The 15,799-nt window shown below is 33.9% G+C and overlaps 1 protein-coding gene across 4 annotated transcripts in view; it reads right to left on the bottom strand.

The window, feature by feature from the left end:
• The window catches only part of kcnt1b (potassium sodium-activated channel subfamily T member 1b), a 166,607-nt gene extending 151,592 nt beyond the window's left edge, over positions 1-15,015 (bottom strand). For all 4 annotated transcript variants that reach the window (XM_056458735.1, XM_056458737.1, XM_056458738.1 and 1 more), the window contains exons 1-3: positions 14,474-15,015; positions 10,267-10,312; positions 6,005-6,172 (exon numbers count right to left, since the gene is read on the bottom strand). In XM_056458735.1, the coding sequence (XP_056314710.1) occupies positions 6,005-6,172; positions 10,267-10,312; positions 14,474-14,504 (245 nt within the window). In that variant the 5' untranslated portion in view covers positions 14,505-15,015. The remainder of the gene's footprint in view (positions 1-6,004; positions 6,173-10,266; positions 10,313-14,473) is intronic.
• Between the last annotated feature and the right edge of the window lie 784 nt (positions 15,016-15,799).

The following is a 15,799-nucleotide window of genomic DNA, read 5'->3' as shown; positions in this document are numbered from 1 at the left end:
AAACAGAGCAAGTAAATCTTACAATGCCACTGCCTGCTTGGACTCATGGAGATGTGCAATAAAAAGGAGAAATAACACAAGAGAAGCAGATGGATTTCAAAACAAACAAACAAAAAGATCAATTATTTGTGCTGTACACCCCAGCATGACAACAGAGAACAAAAATGAAATGGTGAAATGCTTTTTCTTCTTTCTTTTAGAACGTACAATGTGGAAATTTAGTCAATGGAACTCACAACTTCTTGTATAAATCAGTTATTACTTTAAATTTGGCAAAAATGTTTAATATTACAACCCCAAATCAGAAAAAGTTGGAACAGTATGGAGAATTGAATGATTTTCAAATTTACTTTGACTTGTATTTCATTGCAGACAATACAACAAACATTATTAAACACGTATTCCAATCAAAATGCACCACACATTCTCTATTGGAGACAGGTCGGGACTGCTGACAGGCCAGTCAAGTACCTGTATCCTCTTTCTCCACATTTAGGACTTTGCAATGTGTGCAGAATGTGATTTTGCATTATCTTGTTGAAATATGCATGGGTGTTCCTGGAAAATATGTCTTTTCTGATTTGGGGTTGTATAATTATAAAGGCTGGGCGATATGGGCAAAACATCATATCCCGGTACGATATATATCCGGTATTATCCCATAAATGGTTGCTCGAGAGTCAAAGCCTTTATTAAAACTTTATTAAACAATTTTTGAGCAAAATATTATTCCAACACAGGACATTCCCTCCCAGTTATTATCATCATTATAATTAGAATTCTTATATTGTTATTTGTTGAAAGAGTAGCTAACTGCGAGATATTAAAATTGAAAAAAGAAATGTTTGGTAGACAAATGCATGTTTTTTATTTTACTTTTCTTTTCTTTTTTAAATTTTAATAATCGTTTAAACCACCAACCATTTGTACACTAGGCACACACACAAATCAAATCACGTCTTCCAGTTAAGGGGCTAAAATAAATAAATCAATTAAACAGACTCAATAAATAAACAAATAAATAAATAAATAAATAAATACAATTAATATTAGAATATTATCGGAATTGAAGTCAATATGCAAAAACAGACCAGAACGCAGAGCTAAATGTGTTATAATGTAAATGTGAAGAAGAGACCGTTGTGTAATAAATACTGAACTTATAATCAGTGAATATGAGGTGGTTTCACTTTTGATATGCGGTATAAATTCGTCCCATTTTGGCGTTTTTAATTCTTTTGAACACATGCAGGTGCTGCTTGTCAATTTGACAAGGCTTCTATGTTCGTTTTTGCTGTCACTTGCGAAAGTAATGATTGATAAAAGGTTTCTGATAAACCGCTGTGACAGCTTCAGGCGGCGTGTGACGTGCGTGCACGCGAGGTAGAGTCAGATTTGTCCGGGGAGTCAGATTTTCGATACAACAGCGGCACTGCATATTCCTCTATGCCGCATGTAGTGATGGGTCGTTCTTGAATGATTCGTTAATTTTTAACAAATCTTTTGTATGACTCAGGGAGTGAATCATTCATTTGGGCAGGCACTCATTTGTGCAAGTGGAGCTTACGCGCTACCTTGGAATGGTCTGTTTCGCGCAGAATGCGCATGATGTGTGGCCTCAAACCATATCGATATGAAAGATATTGGATAATACCGCATATTGACATATCCCCAGAACTCGATATACCGCCCAGCCCCACTAATTATATTTACAAATATAATTTGATTTCTTTCTGTTATTACAAATTAATTATTTTGTTATTTTTAAAATCTACATTTAATTTAATTTTATTAAATTATTTTATTTATTACAATACAACATATAACATACAGACATACAGTGTGCTATGATCACCAGCAATTGAGCGGCTGCAGAACGCTGGTAAACACGCAGATCGCAACGGACTAAAAATCCGCCATTACACAGACTACAAGTTCCAGTCATGCACCGCTCACACGCACCTGTTCCGAGTTCCGGTGATTTCACACAGACATAGCTTGAAACAACATAACTTAAAATACAGAGTGCACACATATATCAGGGCTGAGTCTAGTAAACAGTTTTGTGAACATTAAGATGCATTTTCCCTTGCCTTGCTTTGCTGTGTTTTTGCTTCCCGTCCATACTGACCAATCACCTTTGTATTTGAGTAAATACACGACTCTGGATTTGCCTGCATACATCGGTTTGCTCATAATTGTGACCATTGCTTGCCTGACTATTCTCAATAAACCTTCCTTGTCAGCGCCCATTCACACACACACACATATATATATATATATATATATATATATATATATATATATATATATATATATATATATATATATATATATATATATATATATTGAAATATATGTAAAATTATCATTGCTGTAATCTTGGCATCACGTTGAATATTATTCTACTGTACAAAGAGAAAAATTACAGTATCTGAAAGAACAAAAGAGCTTTGGCCACAGATTTGCTTGTGATATGCCATACTAAAACACAAAGCATAAGGTTATTTTCATGATTGATAAAAATAAAAGCACAAATCCAAACATACGTCACACCTTTCGCCATGTATAAGCCTATGGATTATTTATGGAGCAGCCTTAATACAGTTGAAGTCAAAATTATTTGCCGTCCTGTAAATTTTTTTTCTTTTTCAATTATTTCCCAAATGATGTTTAACAGAGCAAGGAATTTTTCACAGTATTTCTTTTTTTAAAAAACATTTTAGGGCCAATATTATTAGCCCCCTTAAGCAATATTGGACTCTATTTTAACGGTCGAGCGTTGTGCATGAAAATAAATGTTTACTTGAGGGAATCTGATGGTGACAAATGTTTCATTTTACCAGTGAAAACAATAGTCTAATAATGTTTTCAATGACAACTGACAAGCACATGTCTCAAACATAATAATTCAACTTCAGAATTATGAATAGTTATATTCTGATGTCATCACTTTACTGTGAATTAACAAACAGGACAAATTAAAAATAAAAAATTTAGCATTTTAACCAACAGTAGAGCTACACATAGGCCTAATATTATTATTGTTTTACCGTACGTTTTAGAAATACCAATAATAATAGCCCACCCACATTAACCTTTGTTTCACATCTACAGAATCGTGAGAAAATCGTGATCGTCATTTTAAGCAAAAAAAACGTGATTCTCATTTTAGCCAGGATCGTGCAGCTCTAATGTCCCTGTAAACGTAGTCAAGTCTTGCATCTGTGTGTTGTTTATCCTCTGTGAAAATCAGCGCGTGCTTGAACTGAAACTCCCCTTTTCATGCAAACCCTTCCCTCTTTCGCCACTCGACACTTCCACCAAAACAAAGCTGGAGTCACCCACTTTCCTGACTTTTTTCAAACTAGAGGTGTGAAAACACCCTGCTGATACAAGAGGGTTTCATGGCCCTTTAAATATCACTTTAAGCTGAATACTAGTATCTTGGAAAATATCTAGTCAAATAATATGTACTGTCATCATGGCAAAGATCAGAAATCAGTTATTAGAAATGAGTTATTAAAACTATTATGTTTAGAAAAATCTTCTTTCCATTAAACAGAAATTGGGGAATAATATTCAGGGGGGCTAATAATTCTTTCTTCAACCGTATATAAAAATATTAGTTTGAATTCTTTTGAATTGGAGTTCCCCAAACTGAAAGCACAACCTATTACTTAAAAAACAGTCATCCCATGCAGAAATAGTGAATACTAAAACTGTGACAATGAGGAAAACAGCAGACCGAGAGCGACAGGATATCTCTGCTAGTTAAATGATGCAGAAATAAATGAGTTCTTGTGTAAGAAGCACTCAAAGCAACAGAAATCCCACTCAAAGCCCAAGGATGAGAAAGTTTTCTTGAAAACATAAAGGTTTGCCTGAATTTCACCTCTGCTTTTTTTTTTCTTCCTCTACGCATGATCACAGACAACAGCTCACAGCTATTTAAATAAGTTACAATGGCCAGGCGCTCTTGAATGTACTGTATGTCACGGCCTTGAATCCATCACAAAGCGTTGAGTCACTGAGCAAGACGCAAGAAGAAACATTTGCAGGCTTTTCTTCAGCCTCTGTTTAACTTCAGCACCACAGTGGAGGACAGCTCCACATACACCAACACACACACTATACCTTCTTCACACAATAGCAAAGTTTATACAGCAAACACACACATACTTGAATACATGATTTACAGGCACACTCCATGGGCATAATGTATTATACACAGCAAAAACCACTTATTAAATGGCCCTTCCCCCCAAACTAGAGCTGATTGATAATGGAAAAAACAGACATTGCAATATTTTAGTTTTTATATATTATGATATAAATATGCAGTGCATCCGGAAAATATTCATAGCACTTCACTTTTTCCACATTTTTTTATGTTACAGACTTATTCCAAAATGGATTAAATTAATTTATTTACTCAACATTCTACACACAATACCCCATAATGACAATGTGAAAAAAGATTGTGTGAAATTTATTAAAAATAAAAAACATGAAAGATCACATGTACAGAAGTATTTACAGCCTTCGCTCAATACTTTGTTGATGCACCTTTGGCAGCAATTACAGCCTCAAGTCTTTTTGCATATGATGCCACAAGCTTGGCACACCTGTCTTTAGGAATTTTTGCCCATTCCTGATTGCAGTACCTCTTAAGCTCTATCAGGTTGGATGGGAAGTGACGGTGTACAGCCATTTTCAGATCTCTTCAGAGATGTTCAATAGGATTTAGGTCTGGGCTCTAACTGCGCCACTCAAGGACTTCACTGTAGGGATGTAGTACTGTAGCATGATACTTCACTGTACGTAACGCCTGGCATTCACTCCAAAGCGTTCAATTTTAGTCTCATCAGATCAGAGAATTTTGTTTCTTTCGGTCTGAGAGTCTTCAGAGGCAAATTCCAGCCGGGAGTGGCTTCCGTCTGACCACTCTACCATACAGTCCTGATAGGTGGATTGCTGCACAGATGGTTGTACTTCTGTAAGGTTCTCCTCTCTCCACTGAAGAACGCTGGAGCTCAGACAGAGTGACCATGGGGTTATTGATCACCTCCCTGACTAAGGCCCTTCTCCCTTGATCACTCAGCTTAGATGGCCGGCCAACTCTAGCAAGAGTCCTGGTGGTTCCAAACATCTTCCACTTACGGATAATGGGGGCCACTGTGCTCATTTGAACTTTCAGAGCAGCAGAAATGTTTCTGTAACCTTTCCCAGCCTTGTGCCTCGAGACAATACTGTCTCTGAGGTCTACAGACAATTCCTTTGTCTTCATGCTTGGTTTGTGCTTTGACATGCACTGTCAACCCTGGGACCTTATATAGACAGGTGTATGCCTTTTCAAATCATGTCCAATCAACTGAATTTACCAATTCCAATTAAGCTGCTGAAACATCTCAAGAATGATCAGTGGAGACAAAATGTACCTGAGCTAAATTTAGAACTTCACGGCAAAGACTGTGAATACTTCTGTACATGTGATTTTTTAAATAAATTTGCAACAATTTCAAACAATCTTTTATCACATTGTCATTATGGGGTATTTTTTGTAGAGTTTTGAGGAAATAATTGAATTTAATCCATTTTGGAATAAGGCTGTAACATAAAAAATGTGGAAAAAGTGAAGCGCTATGAATGCTTTCTGGATGCACTGTAATGCCAATAGTAACTAAAAACCCTTTACTTTTGTGTGATGCTGAAATATCAACAACAACATTGCCAGGCTAACAATCTTTATACCGTAGCTTAACAGATTTACCAAAAAAAGTTGCACTTTCTAGGAGTCAAATCAGGTAGAGTCAGATTTCACATAAAACATCCCAGTTATGCATTTTATAGTGTCCCAATCTTAATTATTCAACTCTTAATTAAAAAGCAATGCCATAAAACCCTATAAGTAGACTTGCAGTGCCAGTGTATGAGTGGACCTTATGAATGCTTTATGAATTGTCAAAGAGCGAGTCGCTGAGGACAGGCATTATGAATTTACCTGTCATCGTTCTGAAATGACTGATCCCCAAGCAGCAGATCTCGAAAGCGGTATCGTGGAGGTAGAGGAGGGACCTCAGAGTCCACATCTGCCAATTTCAGCGTGGAAATATCCAGAATAACCCCAGTATTACTGCTGTTATTTCTCTGAACGGTCTCCGTAGGCAACCTGAAGAAGCAGACGTAAATATGGAGTAAATACAATCATTACACATGTCCAGTTGAAGTCAGCCCTCCTGAATTATTAGCCCCCTGTATATTTTTACCCCAATTTCTGTTTAACAGAGGATTTTTTCAACTCATTTCTAAGCATAATAGTTTTAACAACTCATTTCTAATTACTGATTTATTTTATTTTTGTCATGATGACAGTAAATAATATTTTACTAGATATTTTTCAAGACTCCAGTATTCAGCTTAAAGTGACATTTAAAGGCTTAACTAGGGCAATTAGGCAAGTTAGGGTAATTATGCAAGCCATTGCATAATGATGATTTGTTTTGTAGATCAGTGGTTGCCAAAGTGGGGGAACAATAAGGCGGGGGTGCTTGGTAATTTCCAAAAATATAATTTATGTTATTAAACTATTATAATTACCATATTTTATCCATAACCTACAGAAGATAAAAAATAGTATTTAATAGTTACCTAAAAACAACAACATGCTAATAAAAAGCCATCAGCCTTTCAATACTTTTTCTATTGGATTGCGACCCCTGGGGTTATTACGCTAGATTGATGACACAGCAATAGTGTTAGTTGCAGCAGATTTTACGGCACATTGACTGACAATGTTTACATGGACATCAGTAGTTGAATTATTTGCCTTAATCTGAATAAGACAATAATATGATTAAGGTGTTTACATGAGTTGCTTTTTGAATGTTCCTCTCATGATCCTGTTTTACATGTTACAGCACATAGATCAATCATTGCATCACCACGCAATCAACGTTTCCTCTGGAGTTTTATGTAATTTCGGGTGTTTCACTTTTAGTTTGTCGACTTTCACTTTCATTCATGATTATTTCATGCATGCCCCCCATGTAAAACGAGATATTGGATGCAATTATGAACTGCTAGAAGAGTGTTGTTTTAACTGAATTAGATACCGCACACTTGTGGTAAAAAAAAAAACTCGCATTTCGTGATGCAGGTGTCTGTGGTCCTTTACTGACTCGATAGGTGCAAAGAATAGTGTCAAACAGCCATGTGTGTATAGACTATCTTGTCACAAATTGCGGTGAAAATCCTACAAGGTGGTAAGTGTTTGATTGCGGTGTTTACATGTCTGTACTGCACTTCAATAATGCCTCTTTTAAATAGGCATACTCCACATGTCTTAATCCGATTTCTGTTTAGTTAGATTATGAAAGCCAAGCCAAGCTTAAAACCCACTTATTTAACCTGGCTTTTAATACTTCTTTATGTTTTAATGTTTGTTGTATTTTATTGATATTTCTTATATTGTTTTGCATTGTCTGCTTTTTTTGTTGTGCTGTATTACTTGTGTAACGTACTTTGGTCAATCTTGGTTGTAGTAAAGCGCTATATAAATAAAGGTTAATTGAATGATTATGACTTCAGCCAGATTAAGGTAATCAAAATAATAATAATAATAAAAATCGCTGTTTACATGGTAGACTCTTAATCGGATTAATCGGATTATTGATGTCCATGTAAACATGATCATTGTTAAACTTTGACGCCTTTACGGCACTCACATCCATTAAGTGGCAGTCTCCAAAATTAAACCAAGAATAGTCTTGTGCTCTAAACATTCTCATTAAGTGGGGTTAATATTAAATGAAGCAAATTAATAAATGACTATACAACAATTAGATGGTTGCTAGACTGTTGCACTTTTTTGTTGCCAATAAGCTTGTTTATATAGTTTCTATTGGTGTGTGTGCACCGCTGTGTGCAATGTTTGTATCTTTGAAACCACCTCCAAGGATAGTGGGGGTCGTGAGTCACTAGAACTTTATTTTGGAGGTCGCAAGCTTAAAAGTTTGGGAACCTCTGCTGTTGACAAATGAAAAGAAAATATTGCATAAAATATCTAATAATATGGACCATAAAATGGTTTTAAAAAAAATTAAAAACTGCTTTTATTCCAGCCGAAGTAAAACAAGACTTTCTCCAGAAGAAAAAATAATATAGGAAATACTGTGAAAAATTCCTTGCTCTGTTAAACATCATTTGGGAAATAATTAAAAAGGCTGACACAGAGAGAAAAAAAACTTTTTCAAATTTTTAATAAAGTATCCAAGTTTATTACAGTTGTGTTAAAAAATGGATTTGATTAAAACAGGATATGTATGCCTATAAGTGGGAGCAAGTGTAATTTACCTACTGTATATACTGTATAATACCTATTTTTGCCCTGTCATTTTCACGTCATGCATGTTTTAACGCTGTGTGTTACCTATATCCAATGAGATAATGGAAGTGGTGTAAAGTAACAAATACCTAAATTACTCATATGGAGTCATTTTTCCTCAGCAAATGCACATTATATTTTACTTGAGTAAATTTTAAGCGCTGCATCTGTTCTTTTATTATGCCTTTTCCCCTCAACCTGCAGTCACTACTGCATATGTCCAGCATATGTTTTACACAGCACATGCCCTTCTGGCCACAACCCAGTACTGGGAAACACCCATACACACTCATTCACACACATACACAACAGCCAATTTAGCGTTTATTTAATTCACTTATAGCGCATGTTATTGGACTGTGGGGGAAACTGGAGCACCCAGAGGAATCCCACGCCAACACGGTAAGAACATGCAAACTTCACACAGAAATGGTAACTGACCCAGCTGGGCCTCGAATGGTGGCTATGTGTGTATATTTTTGTGTGTGGATATATACTTGTGTGTATATTTTGTCTACGATGATTGGCAAAGTAGAATTATCTCTTTCATAAAAAAAAATAATAATAAATAATAAAAAAGGAGTAATTTTCCTGTCGTTACATTGTTTACTAAGACCAATGAAAAAAGAAAAAGTTGCTATTTTCTAGGCCGGTATTAGTACGCAATGTAACTACAGAGGAAGAGTCAAGCTTTAAAATAGAAATATTATCAAAACTCTTTAGAGATTTTTTTTTGTGAGACGCTAATGGTCTAATCCGATTCAATGATTTATGCTAAAAGTGCTCTCAACACACCCTGAGATTGGCTGAATGGATTAAAAAAAAGGTAAAACTCAACAGTTTAACTCTAGGTTAACTGAAAAAAGCTATTATCAAAATATTTTCAAAAAAATAATACTTATTAAAAAAGTGGCGTGTTTCTTTACTTTATTGTCTGCACAGAGGATCTGGACAAATTCATATTTGATACTGGCATACAACACACATTTACATTCATTAAAACCCATTATTTAAAGGGATAAATTGAGTCCAGTAGCCATTGACATCCATAGCAAGAAAAAAAAATAAATGATGGAAGTCAATGATTACCAGACACCCAACATTCTTCAAAATGTCTTCTTTTGTGTTCAATGGAAGAAGAAAATCAAATAAGTCTAGAATAATTGAAGGAGGGTGATAAAATGACAACCGAGGCTCATTATTGATATGTACCCCTGCATACATTTCTGGACAGCGCCAAAAATGTCAGAGGAGGTACTTTTTTGCAATAGTTGTTACGTGATTTCCACCAGAGGCTGCTGTGTACACTTTTTCAGATCTCAAATTTCTCTTGCAAGTGCCATTTGCGCCTGCTCTTCTAGTGTAAAATCCACCAGAGGCCGCTGTTGACTGACTGACCGACAGATCCCCCTCACCCACCCCCTTCCCTAAACCCAACTGATGGTGTTTTCAAAAACACAGATTGACCCGCCCACCGCCTTCCCTAAACCCAATCGAACCCTGTCATCGGGTTCAACTCCTCTTTGCATCTCATGTATGTCCGCCAACATACATGGCGAGCCACTGGGCAAACTGGTAACAGTGGAAAATCCATCCACACGGAGGTAAGCGGTCAGCTGGTATCGCAAAAAGAAACAGAAGCATCAGCAGCATCATACCGCCCTGTAGTGTTCGTTTTAAAGACGAAATGCAGCCATACGTACCTCTGGCTACATAATTCACACTGTCCAGAAATGTATATGGGGGTACGTATCCACAATAAGCCTGTGTTGTAAAATGATGAACTATCCCTTTAAGAACTTGTTGGACTGTGGACACACTTTGCATAGTCATAATTGCATAATTAAAAGTCTCTGTTTAAGGTGTAAGGTTTAGTTTACCTGTCAGCAGCAGTGGAAGAGCGTCGTGGCGGAGTCATGCTTGGCTCTGACAACATGGAGAAAAAAAAGAAGGATTAATACTGATCCCTATGGTCAAATCTGCATGAAGAAAACCAAAAAACTAGGCTTACAGCAAGAATTCATTACTTTAGGCTCATTTATGTGTCCAATAACAATACGAATAATTTCTAATCTGAGAAACAGCCACTATCTACAACAGTTAACCAATAACAAGACATCTCACGGCTAGTATCCTTGGCTATAATTATACCCTTGAGGAACTACAAACCACAGACTGATGTTCACCTTTTAGGTCATTCTTGTCGCATTTTGTACAGTGTGAAAACTATCATCTAGAATGTTCCCTGTGTGCTTTCTATTAGCGCTCTGAGCGAGACGTGAGTGTGTAATGACAGTAGTGAGCGACTGCATTAGTGTGCAAATCGCTGACGAGTGGGTGGAGGGTGATTCGCTTGTATGGCCAAGGGGTACAATGAAGTGCAGGAAACTCAGACTAAAATGTGCCTTCACTCAAGGGTCGTACAATACTCAGATTCAAATAAATAACCCTGGTAAAGATGTTTAAAAGGGCTATTCCTAAAAAGGGCAAAAAAAGAAAGAAAAAACTTCTAAAATAACAGGATAAAAGTATATAGACAGATAGATTTCAATTAATAAAGGAACACTGTACTTCATATTGTGACATCTACTCTAACTGGATGTAATCGTGTAGAAATATAGCTTGTTATAGCATTAATAACTTGACAATCTGTTTAATATTTGTTACTAATATTCCCACTGAATCAGTCACTGGTTGTGTATAAAATGTCTAGAAATAAATTGCAGTATTTGGTGAAGCTAGAGCCACCAAACAAGTAACAATTCATTTAATAAGCTAATTACTTTAGTAATCTGTACTGGTAAAATAATAACAACAACAACAACAACAACAACAACAATAATAATAATGATATCAATAGTATTAATATTTATAATAATAATAATAATTATTATTATTATACCAATAACCATAATAATAAAAATAATAATAATAATAATAATAACATCAATAATATTAATAATATTATTTATATTAATATTATTATTGCTATTATTATTATTATTAATAATAATAATAATAATAATAACAATAATATTTTAAAATAATAATAACAATGATGATGATGATGATAATAATAATAATAATAATAATAATAATAGAAATAATAATAACAATAATAATAATAATAATAATAATAATAATAATAATATCAACAACAGCAATAATAATGATAATAATAATAATAATAATAATAATAATATCAACAACAACAACAACAACAACAACAACAATAATAATAATAATAATAATATAGTGGTATCGGTAATGATAATTTCATATTTTTCCAGCTCTATTTAAAGGTAATTACTACATATTAAAAAAACGTGATACAAATGTTAACAACAATAGAAAAAATATTAACAACCACAACAACAACATTAACAGTGATGAAGATGATAATAATAATAACAATGTGGTATTGGTGATGAAATATTAATATTTTTCAGCTCTATTCAAAGGTAATTACTACATATAAAAATGTGACAAGTATTGTCAACAATAATAGAAAAACATAATATTCACAACAACAAATTCTGGCATTTGTGATGTAAATGCAATATTTGTCCGTAATATCTGTCTTTTTATATAGCAACTGCCTATTAAAACACATAAGATAAAGAAAAACAGTCACACAGACCTACAGAAAACAACATCAAAAACAACAATAATAAAATGTACTGTATTGTTTGCTCTAGTAAAGGAAAAAGATTAATAATAAAACATAATAAAACCATGAATAATGAAAAAAAGATTCAAGTTATCAGACATTTACATGAAAGTATTATAATCTGTACAGTTAGTGGTCATAAAAACCTCAGCATTTGTCTAAATCGACAGCCTTCTCTCTGACAATTATTAGGCGATTAAATATACAGTGGCTACACACACACATAGTATTACTATTACTATTACCTGTGACCAAAAACAAAGGCAAATTTACAAAGCACTATGATAATAATAGAAAAAATAATATTAACAACAAAATAAAGTACACTGGCATTGCTAATGTAAATGCAATGTTTGTCCATGTCCATCCCTACTTTTACATAGAAACTGCCTAATTTAACATGTAAGATAAAGAAATATGGTCACACAGACCTACAGAAAACAACAACAACAACAATAACAACATGTACTGTATTGTTTGCTCTACTAAAGGAATAATATTAATAACAAAATATAATAAAATCATAAAAATGTTTTTTCAGCTCTATTTAAAGGTAATTACATATAAAAAAGTGAAGCAAATATTAACAACAATAGAAAAAAAATATTAACAACAACATACACTGGCATTGGTAATGTAAATGCAATGTTTGTCCGTGTCCATTCCTACTTTAACATAGCAACTTCCTATTAAAACACATAAGATAAAGACTTTTCTTCTCTCTGAAAATTATTATATATTATATACAGTAACAACACACACATACTTTACATTCATACCATTACCTGTGACCAAAAGCAAAGCCATGTTCACAAAACACTTTGGTAAATCTAAAATAAAGTACTACTACTTATATACTATAGTGGAATTGGTTATGAAAATTAATGTTGTTTTTGTGCTCTATTTAAAGGTAATTACATATAAAAATGTAAAACAAATAATAATAATAGAAAAAATTAGATTAACAACAACATACAGTACACTGGCATTGCTAATGTAAATGCAATGTTTCTCCATGTCCATCCCTACTTTTACATAGCAACTGCCTATTAAGACACATAAGATAAAGAAAAATAGTCACACAGACCTACAGAACATACAACAACAATAATAACAACATGTACTGTATTGTATGCTCTTCTAAAGGAATAATATTAATAACAAAATATAACAAAACCATGAAAAATACAGAATCTACCATGGTAGATTGTCTAAATCTACCATCTTTCTTCTCTCTAAAAATGATTTTGTAAATAAATACAGCAACACACACACACAATATACATTCATACTATTACCTATGATTAAAAGCAAAGCCACATTTACAAAGCATTAAGATGAATGTAAAAGAAGTACTACTACTTATACTATAGTGGAATTGGTAATGAAAATTAAATGATTTAAAGGTAATAACATATAAAAATGTTAAATTAATATGAACAACAATAATAGAATAACAACAACGTATTCTGGAATTGATAATGCAAATGCAATATTTGTCTGTGTCCATCCCTACTTTAACATGCATATTAAAACATATTAGGCTAAAAAAATGGTCAAACAGACCTACAGAAAACAACAACACTAATCTGTACTCTATTACTTTGATCTAGTAAAGGAATAAGATTAATAATAATAATATAAAATCATGAAATATTCATTCTTCATGTCTGTTATCAGACACTTACATAAAATAATTATAATCTGTAAAGTTAGTGGTCATAAAAACCTCAGAATTTGTTTAAATCTACTACCTTCTCTCTGAAAATTTGTTTCTAAATAGGTGACTACAGTAGCTAAACACACACACACATGCTGCTATCTATTCATACTATTACCTCCTGTGACCAAAAGCAAAGCCATGTTCGCAAAGCACTATGATGAATGTAAAAGAACTACTACTATAGTGGAATTGGTAATGACAATTTCTTTCAGCTCTAATTTAGGGTAATTACATATAAAATGTGAAACAAATATCAACAAAAATAAAAAATATTAACAACAACAACAACATATAATGGCATTGCTAATGTAAATGGGATGTTTGTCGGTGTCCATCCCTACTTTAACATGGCAAATGCATATTAAAACATGTTAAGATAAGTAAAAATATCCACACAGTTTAGTTTAGTTACTAAACTATAATGTATTATTTGCTCTCCTAAAGGAATACTATTAATAACAAAATATAATAAAACCATGAAAAAAAATCAAAATTTGCATTTGTATGAATCTACCATCTTTCTTCTCTCTAAAAATTATTTTGCAAATATATACAGTAGCCACACACACACATACTATTACCTGTGACCAAAAGCAAAGACATGTTCACAAAGCACTATGATGAATGTAAAAGTACTAAAGAAAGCGCCATAAAAGCGGAATTAGTCATCCGTGACATGACATGATGTGCTCACCTGCCTGAGACTGACTGCGCGGTCCCATCATTGTAAATAACCGTGTTACTGGCGACCCAAGCGCCGCGCATTTTTTACAGAAGCCACTGCGAGGTGTCCGTGAAGGACTTCCGATGGAAATGTCCTCCTGAAAGACCCGTCCTCCATGGACACTTGCGTTAAAGGGGCGGAAAAATGACCCTGATTAAACCCTCCTCTCACAGAAGAGCACCGGCTCGGCATCTCCGCCGCCTGCGACTCAACTTTGCGTCCATGAGACAGTGGTTAGTATTCAAGCATGATCATATCTTCATCATCCTCATCATTCGACCTTCCAGAAGTTCACGTTTATCTTCTCTCCGCGTCCACTGAGCTCCGAATCCTTCAATTCGCGAGGAGGAACGGGAGTCGGCGGCGCGCGCGTGTCTGTGGAGATGTGGAGCAGCGGGGAAACGTTGGAGATGTTGTCACCTCTGCTTCTGTTAGGAAAAGCCACTAAATCATCCGTTCAACCTCTCTCATGTCTGCTTCAGGGCTTACATCGCCATCTCCTGGACCACCTGAAATCCTCGGCAACATTGGCATGACTAAAGAGACATGCACGCGCGTGCTATCCTAATCGGTTATGCGCCACAAACATTCACTTCTACGTCAATCACGCTCTGCTTTCTAAACCAATCAAAAGAAAGCTCCCTGATCTGGTCATTAACCTTTAGGTGTAATTAACTTCATTAACTGGAATTAATTAATGGTAAGGAACTCATTTTATTTCTCATAAAACCTTTCAATCAGAATCAATTGCATATTTTCAATTATAGTAACAGATTTTTTTTAAGTTAAATAATCGTCTCTTCTAAGAACCACTAAGCGTATCATACTGACATCCTCTGCAAATATATTTGTAAGTATATTTGTACACATTTGAGTACACAATTGCTTTTATTTATTTATGTTTTTTTTATTGGTATTTATAGTAGTATATAATACAGAATAATAATAATTACAGACTGTCTTAGTTTTCTTACTTTCCACTATCTCCTCAATAATAATAATATATTTATTAATTAAAGCAAAAAAATCCTCTGAAAAAGAGAAAATAAATCGAATAAATAAATGAAGCTAGGTCACAAAGTAAATGAATAAATAAAAGTAAAAATAAACTGTTTAAATAGACCTGTTTACTCAGGAAATGCTATCAAATGTATATATTTTTAAGTTCACAAAGAATCAGAAAGAAGCACATTTAATTGAATATTAAACAATATATATATATATATATATATATATATATATATATATATATATATATATATATATATATATATATATATATATATATATATATAT

Source organism: Danio aesculapii, chromosome 5 (assembly GCF_903798145.1).
Source record: "Danio aesculapii chromosome 5, fDanAes4.1, whole genome shotgun sequence".
NCBI classification, from domain to species: Eukaryota; Metazoa; Chordata; class Actinopteri; order Cypriniformes; family Danionidae; genus Danio; species Danio aesculapii.
Note: the sequence above shows the minus strand (reverse complement) of the source record. Positions and strands in the feature narration are given on the sequence as shown.